General features: G+C 37.6%; 2 protein-coding genes across 20 annotated transcripts in view; one reads left to right on the top strand and one right to left on the bottom strand.

The window, feature by feature from the left end:
- The window catches only part of LOC127847065 (epidermal retinol dehydrogenase 2-like), a 261,377-nt gene that overhangs the window by 67,637 nt on the left and 181,576 nt on the right, over positions 1–12,164 (top strand). The window lies entirely within an intron of this gene.
- LOC127847058 (uncharacterized) overlaps positions 1–12,164 on the bottom strand; it is a 270,689-nt gene that overhangs the window by 107,686 nt on the left and 150,839 nt on the right. For 7 of the 19 annotated variants that reach the window (XM_052378618.1, XM_052378617.1, XM_052378621.1 and 4 more), the window contains exon 1: positions 11,623–11,770. The exons of the other annotated variants lie outside the window; for them this stretch is intronic. In XM_052378618.1, coding sequence (XP_052234578.1) covers positions 11,623–11,675 — 53 coding nt within the window. In that variant the 5' untranslated portion in view covers positions 11,676–11,770. Of the gene's footprint in view, positions 1–11,622; positions 11,771–12,164 lie in introns of those variants that run through there. 19 annotated transcript variants of the gene reach the window in all.

The raw sequence follows: 12,164 nt of genomic DNA, 5'->3' as shown, positions 1-12,164 counted from the left end.
CTACAATGTACTATGTGTCCGCTGCTAATGCTGCTAATATATGTGCTTAACTTGAAAATGTATACACACACACACGCGCACGCGCACGCGCACGCGCACACGCACACGCACACGCACACGCACACGCACACGCACACGCACACACACACACACACACACACACACACACACACACACATATATATATATATATATATATATATATATACATTGTATATAGTTCAACGATATATACATTGTATACAGTTCAACGATGTGACATGGACACGTTTTTAAGTACACCCTCTATCTATCTAGTTGTTCGTTTATGTTTAAACGGTACAGTCGGTGTTTCAATTTATCATTAAAATTGCATTGGCTACGTAATCTACACGATAGCGAAAGTAACTGGTAACGTGATTTCTCGGACACCACAACATTTGATATATGTTCAACTTTACATGGCATTAGTGTAGTAAGCGTGTATTCATGATACGCAAAAGGAGAAATGTAACATGACTAGCGTTGATGACCATTTCCATAAATAATTATGCGCAAACTTGCAGAAAACAAACATGAACTGATAAACTAACTTTAAAGACGAAAAGCACAAAAATAAATTATGCTGAATTAGATGCAACTGCATTTGAATATAAATGTTTATTTACAGTAAGTTAAAAAAAATACATTCCTGAATTCTCTATTTATTAACATTCTCGGTATATTATTCTGTTTATGCTTATTGATCAGTGTATGTTAGCGCAACATTACAATCCGCTATATTTGGAATGGTTTATTAACCTTCTGGTACCCAAATCGGCTAGCATTTTCAATACGAGTATTCCAGAATGAAACAATAAAAAACATATGTAAACTCAATAAAATTTGATATAACTTTTCCGATAAAAAATTATTCACGTTTATTTATGTAATTATTTTGTTATTATGGCAACTCGTGCCGAATATAGGCAAATTAATACAGAACTCAAATGTTTCCTGTGTACAAACTGACCTGATCCGCCATCTTGGTTACACTTATTCTTAACGCTATCGCTTAAGGACGTACGCGGCAGTTTAGTTTCACGCAAATATTTTTTTTACTGAAACACCTGTTGCGAAATAAGTGCAATATATTTCGGATATTCGGATAAAAAAGAATGTAAACAATGTAAGAACGAAAGAACAACAAAACATGCTTAAAATGAACGCAAGGTACAAAAAATGGACAGTTTGTGTCCATGAAAATGAAATACTTTTGATATGCCCCTTTAAAGGGACCGTCCAACAGATAAAGCGTCGTATCGACGCGAAACGATATTTTGGGAAACTACGAGGATTACTTATATAGGTAAGAAATACATCCGCTCTCAATATGAGCGTGGTTCTTATACAGTATAATCTCACACAGATTATTAAAGAACCTACTCATTTTACTGAAACCTCGAATTCCATTCTTGATCTTTTTTTAGTAACATCTTCCTTGAAAGTGCTAAAAAGCGGCGTTGCAGAACCCTTTCTTAACCAGCACCTTCGATTTCATTGCCCAGTCTACTGCGTCATAAACTTCAATAGAATAGCTGGATCTAATTTTAAACGTAAAATATGGCGATATAAAGATGGGGACTACACTAATCTAAGACAACTTGTGAAGAATTTCGATTGGAACAGTTGGTGTGATAATAATATTGACATATATACTTCAAATTTCACACGTCAACTTATCAGTCTCTGCGAAGCTACAATCCCGAACAAAATATGTACAATAAGAACAGCCGATCCTCCATGGCTACATACTAATATTCGTAAGGAAATCCGACGCCGCAAACGAGCATACAAATAAGCCAATTCTACCAATTTAGACCGACACTGGCACGTTATTCGCCAACAACGTAATATTGTTAATAATTTTGTCAGATCAGCGAAAACAGTGCACTTTGAAGATCTCGCTAAACTTATAGGTGAAAATCAACACTCATCATCCGACTTCTGGAAAATAATAAAAAAAATCACAAATAAAAACAACACACAAAACGAGATGCCTCCCTTAATTCATAATGGTACCATATATGAGTCACCCCTTGATAAAGCCAATATTCTTAATTCATTGTTCCAATCTCAATCTACTTTAACTACACCAAGTACGCATATGCACAACCTACATTCCCAAGAGCCAGATTGCCCCGTCTTTGAAGATCTCATTATTTCCCGGCATGATGTCTTGGATTCCATTAAAGTTATGAAAACGGGAAAGGCATCAGGTCCAGACCAAATAAATATTCAAGTTCTGAAGCAAATTGCATCTGAGATTTCAGGTCCACTACATAATCTTTTCAATTTTTCTATTAGTAATGGTAGGGTCCCACGGAGCTGGAAAGAAGCAATTGTTTGTGCACTTCACAAAAAGTCTGATCCTCAGGATGTTGAAAATTACAGACCGATCTCCCTTTTAAGTGTTTTAAGTAAATGTCTCTAGAGAATTCTCCACAAATATATTTTTAACCATTTAAGGGCTATTGAATTTATAACCCCATCTCAATCAGGATTCATTCCAAAAGATTCCACTGTGAACCAATTAATCTCTGTGTATCACTCCTTTTGTAAAGCCCTTGACGAAGGTAAAGAGGTTCGAGCCGTTTTTTGCGACATTTCTAAGGCCTTCGACAGAGTATGGCATGAAGGACTTATCCACAAGCTCCGGCTTAGTGGTATCTCGGGCAATCTTCTATCTTGGTTAAAAGACTACCTACACGAGAGGACCCAGTGTGTTGTAATCTCTGGCTGCCGATCTGACCCATTACCTGTTGTGTTTGGGTAAACAAACGAAGTGAAACGCATATAATTTCAGTGGCTACTTTATTATCATTCAACGATAGAAGCAATCAATGCCTTACAACTAACTAACCAGATCAGAGGTCAACATGCAGTTATGAAGAACATGGGGCGGAGCGTTGCTACGCTTCATTTACAAGTAGGCGTGGCGTAGCGGCATTATCTAAATACACAACAATTCTCCCCTTTTTAATTTCATTGATCATACATATAAATAAAAATGAACATACATACAAATCCGTTTACATGTAAATATCAATGAACACAATTCTAACCATTAGAATAATAAATCAATAAAACCTTTCCATTTCAAGTTCATGACCTCTCTAAACTAAGCATGACCTTTTATTCATTATAGCATGCAATCAAAGAACATTAGTGAGCGTCCGAATTCGACACAGGTTGTAAAAACAACTGATGACCTGTCTTTCTCTCCTGCCAACTAAAGTTAATGTCTGTATGCCACTATAAAACGTAATTGGCTTAACATTAAACAATCAGTGTCATTAGTACTGCAGGCGTTCGGGCGGTCTTCTATTGCGTAATGGATAGCGTCTTTCTGGCAATCGTAAATCCGTATCATAACAACGATTATCCCGGGACTCATTTATTTTCCATCGAATTCGGTGCCGGCTGAAGTTCACTGACATTTGTGTTCGCGGCATTTAAAGTAGTTTCTAAGGGTGTGAAAACAGGTACATTTATACCACAATACTTCTGCATTTCCGACGCGCGAAGCTGATCAACATGGCGTTTCCATGTCATATTATTCCCGATATCTACTTTGTATAATAGTGGACCATCTCGAGAAACTATTGACCCAGGGATCCATTTTTCCCTTGAAGTAGGTCTGAAATCTCGCGCAAAGACACGTTGGCCTAATTCGAATTCGCGAACTTTTCTATTGTCAGCCATTGACAATTGCATTTGACCATTAGTGACTCGTGTCTGTGAGTCGGGTATCATCAAATCAAGTTTACTGCGCAAATTCCGACCGAAAAACAGTTTTGCAGGAGTTTCCCCTGTCGTACAATGTGGCGTATTACGATATGCCAACAAGACAGAGTTTATCTTCACATTGAAATCGGTGTTTTCATGCATTAAAACGCGCATTGCAGATTTGAAAGAGCCATTGAACCTTTCCACAAGACCATTTGTGGACGGTTTTGCTACCGCAGTTCTTATATGACATATCCCGTTTCTCTTCATAAACAGAGAAAATTCTTCAGATGTAAATTGACAACCATTGTCTGATACTAATTGCTTGGGCAAGCCGTATCTTGCGAATATTGTACGTAATTCTTCAATTGTTCTTTCAGAAGTTATTGATTTCATTTCTATGACTTCTGGCCATTTCGAATGAGCATCTACGATAACTAAAAACATGCGTCCAAGAAAAGGACCTATGCAATCTACATGTATTCGCTCCCAACTTGACGTAGGCCATTCCCACGGGTGTAACTGAACTTTCGCGGGCGATTTCTGTTGCATCTGACACGGTTCGCATCTTTTAACCATGTGTTCGATGTCAGTGTCAATGCCAGGCCACCAGACGTAACTACGCGCTAGTGCCTTCATTTTAACGATACCTGGATGGCTGATGTGCAATAAATCAAGCACACGTTCGCGCATCTTAATGGGAATTATCACCCTAATGCCCCACATTAAGCATCCGTGGTGAATCGTCAATTCATTTCGTCGCGCGTAATAGCCTTTCAAAAGAGGGTCATTATCATTGGTATTCCAACCTTGTTGTACTTGCCTAAATACACGTGACATAACGCGCTCCCGCCTAGTTTCACGGCTGATTTCCGCGCTCGTGACCGGAATTTGTTCTAACTGAGAAGTGTAGAACACATCTTCAACTGAAATTTCTATACCCTTTTCCTTTGACGGCGCGGGTAAACGCGACAATCCGTCCACATTAGTATGCATTTTAGTACTTTTGTACTGTATATCGTAATCGAATCCAGAGAGAAATATAGCATATCTCTGAACGCGCGCGGCAGTCGTTGCCGGAATGCTTTTGCTCGGGCTGAATATTGAAGTGAGGGGTTGGCAATCAGTAACCAATGTGAACTTTCTACCATAGAGATATGGGTAATACTTTTGTACTGCCCAATAAATTGCCAATGCTTCCCTATCGATTTGAGCATATTTCATTTCAGTTTTGGTAAGTGACCTTGATGCGAACGCGATCGGCTTTTCTGAGCCATCTGGCATAACGTGTGACAATATACCGGAAATACCGAACGCTGAGGCATCCGACGCGAGCCTAACCGGAAGTTCCGGGTTGTAGTGTGTAAGAACAGGCTCCGTAATGAGAAGTGTTTTCGACTTTTCGAACGCGCTCTGGCATTCTTTTGACCAGACGAATTTTCGATTTTTCTCGAGCAACGCGTTCATGGGTTTTGTTACGGTCGCGAGATCTGGCAGAAAACGATGGTAATAATTGAGTACCCCGAGATATGCCCTAAGTGATTTAACATCACATGGAGGTGGTGTATTCAATACCGCCTCTACTTTATCCTGACACTTTCATAAACCTTGTTCGTCAATTTCATGACCACAGAATGTAATCCTCGGCACGAAAAACTCACACTTGTCCTTATTTACTTTAATTCCATATTGCTGTAACCTACACAACACCTTTTGTAAGTTATCCAAATGCACATTATCACTTTCACCAGTAATCACCATATCATCCAGCATGCACTGCACCCCAGGGATTCCTTGAAGAATTTGGTCCATTGTGCGTTGCCATATAGCTGGAGCAGAAGAAATCCCATATAGCATCCGGTTGTAACGGTACAATCCTCGGTGGGTGTTGATCGTTAGCAACTCCTTGGTTTCGTCCTCGCATTCTAGTTGTAGGTACGCTTGTCGTATATCAAGCTTGCTGTATTTTCGCCTATTTGACAGATTGGCGAAAATGTCCTCGATTCTTGGGAGAGGATATCTATCAACCTTGATTGATTGATTTACGGAAACCTTAAAATCACCGCATATTCTCACATCGCCGTTTCCTTTTACGACAGGAACGATCGGTGTCGCCCATTCACTGGTGTCCACTTTCGAGGTGATTCCTTGACTCTCGAGACTGTCCAGTTCTTTCTCTATTTTTGGCTTAATAGAGTACGGTACCGGCCTAGCCTTTATGAATTTAGGCTGAGCATTTTCATTTAGGGTGAGCCTTGCCTTAATGCCCTTCACCTGTCCTATACCGTCACTAAACACGTCTTTATGTTTGTCAAGTATAGAATTTAGACGTTCCTTCAGGCCTTCCGTTGTCACAGAGTTCACGTTAAAAAGTGTGTCCCAGTCTAGTTTGATGTGACTCAGCCAGTCCCTTCCGAACAGTGCAGGCCCATCACCTTTCACGACGCAAAGTCGCATTGTTCGCGATTGTCCATTATAACTGACATGCACCATAACTGTCCCTTGTTGCTCTATGACATCGCCTGAATATGTCTTCAGTATGGAAAAGCAGGATCGAGCTTCATATTTCCGAATCGTTTTCGGAAATCCTTGTTTGATATGAGGGTAACTGCTGATCCTGTATCAAGCTCCATGGGTACCTCGGCATCGTTAATCTTCGGCTTAACGATGAATTTCCCGTTGTCTCCTTTGTTCACAGTGTTGATCACTGAAACGTTTTCCTCCATACACTGCACCGACTTAAGCTTCCTACATATAGCCTTTATATGTCCCTTTGCTTTACAGTGATGACAAACTGCATCTTTCAGTCTGCATTTCTCGGAGGGGTGGTTAGTTTTCCCACAATGGATGCACTTGCTGCTCTCTTTGGCATGTTTGTGATGTTTCAGTTTCTTAGGTTTTGTTGAATGTCCAACTCGATTGACAGGCACATCGGCGGCTGCCGATAACTGTAACTCGGCGGCGTCCTTATGTGCAGCTTCCATGGCAAGCGCTATTTCTATTGCATTTTGCAGTGTCAAATCAGCGATTGACAATAATCTTCGCTGTGTTCCTGCATCTTTAAGTCCACAAACGAACCTGTCCCTTAAAGAATCGTTCAAGTTCGATCCGAATTCACAGAATTCTGCCAACTTCCGAAGTGAAGTTTCGTAACAACTCACACTTTCGCCCACTGCTTGTTTTCTCTTGTGAAACCGGAATCGTTCCGCGATTATTAACGGTTTCGGGCACAAATGAGTTTGTAAAAGCTGACAAAGTTCCTCATACGATTTCTCGGACGGCTTTGCTGGTACGGTAAGGTTCCTTAACAACCCGTACGTCTTTTCACCGAGGAGTGTTAAAAGTCCTGCCACTTTTCGTTCATTATCGATGTCATTGACCATAAAGTACTGTTCAAGTCGTTCCTAGTAGGAAGTCCATGTTTCGACATTGCTGTCATATGCGTTAATGTTCCCAATCAGTCCCGTTGCCATTTTGTGTTTATATTTAGAATTTCACGCACAATCTTATTAAACGGATAAAATTCTCGAAATATAATCCACAATTTTTTTTATCCTCGTCGCCAGTTTGTTGTGTTTGGGTAAACAAAGTGAAACGCATATAATTTCAGTGGCTACTTTATTATCATTCAACGATAGAAGCAATCAATGCCTAACAACTAACTAACCAGATCAGAGGTCAACATGCAGTTATGAAGAACATGGGGCGGAGCGTTGCTACGCTTCATTTACAAGTAGGCGTCGCGTAGCGGCATTATCTGAATACACAACATTACCCATAAACGCTAGTGTCCCTCAAGGGTCTATATTAGGGCCCCTCCTCTTTCTCATTTATATAAATGACATAGTTCGAGATATACACTGTCCAATTCACCTATTTGCAGACGACACGATATATCATCGTCGACAACCCTGTTGATGCGGCTAATCATCTTAACACTGATCTTGCAAAAATTCATTCCTGGGCTGATAAGTGGTTGGTAACCTTCAATCCATCCAAAACCGAATCCTTAGTTATATCTAAAAAAATCAACCGCCCAATCCATCCCCCTCTCTTTTTCAACGACTGCCAAATCACTGATGTTTCGTCTCACAAGCATCTAGGTTTAACTTTTTCTGATACATGTTCCTGGCATGACCATATTGAATCAGTCAAGAAGAAAGCATGGCAAAGACTCAATGTAATGCGAACGTTCAAGTTTACGCTCGATAGAAAGTCCCTTCTATCGATTTACACAACATTTATTAGACCAATTCTTGAATACGCTGATATAGTATGGGATAACATTAATACACAAGATGAAATAGAACTTGAGAAGATTCAACAGGAAGCAGCAAGGATAATCAGCGGGGGAACACTTTTGGCATCCTTGCAAAACCTATACAATGAAACTGCTCTCGAACCATTAAAAAATAGGAGAACAAAACATAAACTTACCCAATTCTATAAAATGTATAATTCACTAGCACCCCCATACTTGTGCACACTTATCCCCTCTAGCGTGGGAGAAAGATCTGCTTATCCACTTCGTAACTCTAACAACATTCGCAGTATCCAATGCAAATCACAACTTTTTACACGATCTTTCCTACCATCAACTATAAACTTATGGAACAATTTACCGTTATCGGTGAGAACGGCTCCTTCTCTTTCTGCATTCAAAGCAAATCTTAGCAAAGATAAGAAAATAATTCCCCAGCATTTCTACGATGGGGAGCGGACATCTAATATTCTGCATGCGCGTTTACGAATGCATTGTAGCAGTTTAAATGAACATTTGTACTCAAAAAACATTGTACAAAGTCCATACTGTCAATGCGGTGCGATTGAAGACACATATCACTTTTTCTTCAATTGTCCCATTTATACAGAAAAAAGAGTTATCCTTTTTAACAATATGTCTAGATTCTTACCCATTAATTTGCAATTTCTTCTTTTCGGTGTTAAAGACGGCTCATATGAAGTAAATTCATTAATATTCAAACATGTTCAGTCTTTCATCCGAGATAGTCATAGATTCTAAACCATTTCTATCTCAGGAACAAACCATATTCTGCTAACGATGCCCCGTTCCCGCAACTGCTTCCTTTTTTACCGCAACTTCTCTTATTCTGAACTTCTACTCTTCCACTGCTATCCCTTTCCTTCTCCACTTATTAGCTCTTATGCTATCTACATTACTCTGTTATACTTTTTGTATCATAAGTTATAGTATTTTTACATTTCTAACCAGTATGCAATTATCTATCACTGTAATATATTGTTCGAAATTTTGACATGTCTTTAAATAGTTGTTATACGTTTGGTTGTTTACACCATTACAGCAGCGCTTCTAACTGACAGAAGAGAGACAAAGTATAAGCCTCGAGCTTCCTTCTCAATTCTGTCCAATTGTATTTTACAACCTTTATGTAGAGCAATACTGCAATTCTACCTGCCTAGCATATTGCTTAAATATAATATGTATGTTTGTATTGTATTGCTAATATGTACTTTCAATGAACTAAATAAATATTGTTTAAACCAATATGAGCGTGGATGGTCGAGTGGTATAGGGGGTAGGCTTTTTACTCCAGGATTCCAGGTTCAGTGGTTCGAGCTCCGTTTAGGGTTACTTTTTTCCTTTTTTTTAAGTTGTATTCTTGTTTTTTTTACTGGAGATTTTTTGTTTAAATGTTTAAATTTATCAATATAAAGCATTTAAGTATTTAATGACAAGCTTTAATACATGCCTAAATCTGTTGGACGACCCCTTTAACATATTGTATACATCTTGTTTTCAGTTATTTACTGTATTATTCTTCTTTTACTCATCTTACTAAACATAATTTGTGTTTTCATTTACATTTAAATGTACATTTTTATTGGCATGCAGCAATACATGTACTAGTATGTTTTTGACCTGCACCATATACATGGTTTTAACTGTGTTTAAAATTGCATTTTGAATACCTTCCGTAAAACTGCATTTGTGAAAAAACGACAACGGTGACCTATTGTTTTCTTTTTATATTTGTATTACGTTATCACTCATTTAACATTTAGGTAAATTTGAAAATAAATATAGGTGCAGGAAGGCATTTAAAAATAAAAATGACTTTGATGAATTTTATAAATTTTCATATGTGAAATTCTGTGTTTTTTTGTTTATGTTTTAAAATTGATAAAAACATAAATCAATCGATTCATGTTATTTTTTTTTAATCTTCAGTCTAATTAAATCAGTATTACATTTTTGTGAAAAAAAGAGGTTGTTTTCAACACTTTTCTCATTAATTTACTCTAGTTTTTATGTTATTACCTTATAGGTGAATTGTTCTTGTGCTAAAATATGCTTGTTGTTCAAGTGCGAATAAAAAATGAACAACAACGGTGACCCATGATTTTTATTTTATTTGTCTATCCACAACAGATGGTTCTACCTAATTACCAAAACTTATCAAATTCTAAGTGTAGCAAAATTTGCATTAAAACTGTCGCGTACGTCCTTAACTGTGTGGTAAACACGCACCGGTGACCACATTTGGGTAGATTCGTACATATCGTGTTTTATTCGTACCATTTCTTAATTTTAATCCCACAAACACAATATTTTACCATCTTGTAAACTCGGGTCTCGGCAATTTCGGTGGGTCGGTCGGGAGAGGAAACAAACGTGTTTGTGTTGGTCGTATGCCAATTTTATTCCTCATAAAGTATGTTGCAATTTGTGGTTAATGTTTAACAATTCAATAAATGCTGCAGTCATTGCATGTTTCTTTTGTTTTATGCTGATGATATTATTATTTTCGGCAACACGACAGAAGGATTATAAAAAGGCTTAAATTTACTTCAAAATTAATGTTAGTGCTGAAAACTTATTGTTAACACTGATAAAACTAAAATCATGATTTTCAACAAAGGTGGGCAAACAACTTCTAAACACTTTAATTATAACGGAAAACTGACTGATATTAAAAGCATGTTTAATTATCTCGGAGTCGTTTTTATGTCCGGAAGTTTCTTTTCGAAGCTTTCAGGACAGGCATTTAAAGCATAAAGATCTCAGTATATACCATTCTATTACATACACCGACCTAAAATGCACAAGTTTAATTAAATACAAGCAACTGAAAATAAAAACGTTGCTACACAAACTATGCCGTTTCATGTACATATCATTTTAGTAAAGTATATCAATACATATGTTCCGTGTTGACTTATGAATGTGTTAAACGGTCGCTTTAAATTAACCGTAAAATCTGTATTTGATTATTTGTTTGTTTTTGTTGTTGTTGTTTTTATCAATTGTCACAGCATTATCCTTTCAATAAAGGAATTATTAAAGGATTGCGCCTGTTCCTAAATACTTCGACGACATTACGGCTGTATTATAAAAAATGTATTGCATCGTATTACAGCTGTAAAAGAAGATTCAACTATTTAACTCAGAAGTGATGTATTTTTATTTATTATTTTTCATGGCATATTACATGACATCTTGACCATGTTGTGTGTTTGTTTATCTACAGACACCGTTTAATATGATCCGTTTTATTAAATATTGTAATGCTACCAGAGCCTTTGTGATTCCTATTTTTTATTTGCGTATAAGAAGCAAGCAAGGGTAAATGCTTATGCTACGCCCTTCATCGGAGGGTTAAAAATCGGATGATTACATTAAAATGACATCGTGAAATTCACTCGGTATAAAGACCGTGATTCCGTGTTTACAATACTACGCGCTCGATTTTAAATCAATCAAATAATAAATAATAAGATAATTCTGAAAATGGTCAAGCTTAAACAACGCGAATAATGTAAACGGTTCGTTGTGGAGATACTTAATGGTAAGAACGTCGCAATGAGCTATGATAAGCATATAATTTAACGTACCTTGTACGGTTTTGGCGGAAATAACCAGGTGATAAACGAAGTAGGCCGGACATGTTGTCACCCGGGTGCCAGATATCAGATCGAAATGCAGTTCAGGTCGAAAAGAAAGGCAATATAACGGTGACAATGCAGGAACCTCGGTGGCGCGCAAAGTTACAACGGTTGACAGCTTGTATGTAAGGAGGAACAGATCGAATAGGGATCGGGCCGAGGTTCAATCTAAAAAATAACAGTGTACATATACATATACACATTTGGATATAAACGAACTTAAGAAGTATAAAAATGATTTAAACATATACATTATATGTGGTAATTTAGAGGTATTGAGTTGTTTTAAATTATAATTTGATTATTAGTTGTGTTCCTATATAGTTGCATACATTAACTATATAAGTCGCGCGATAGTTATCGCTTTCAACACTTTTATATCGTCTTTAGCCATATAAGTTTCTCGAAAACGTAAACTTGTTAGCGTACGCGCAAAGATTCGTGTGAATACTTACTTATTGCGATATTTATTTGAACATTCAGTTATCGTT

This window comes from Dreissena polymorpha, chromosome 10 (assembly GCF_020536995.1).
Source record: "Dreissena polymorpha isolate Duluth1 chromosome 10, UMN_Dpol_1.0, whole genome shotgun sequence".
Classification (NCBI taxonomy): Eukaryota; Metazoa; Mollusca; class Bivalvia; order Myida; family Dreissenidae; genus Dreissena; species Dreissena polymorpha.
Note: the sequence above shows the minus strand (reverse complement) of the source record. Positions and strands in the feature narration are given on the sequence as shown.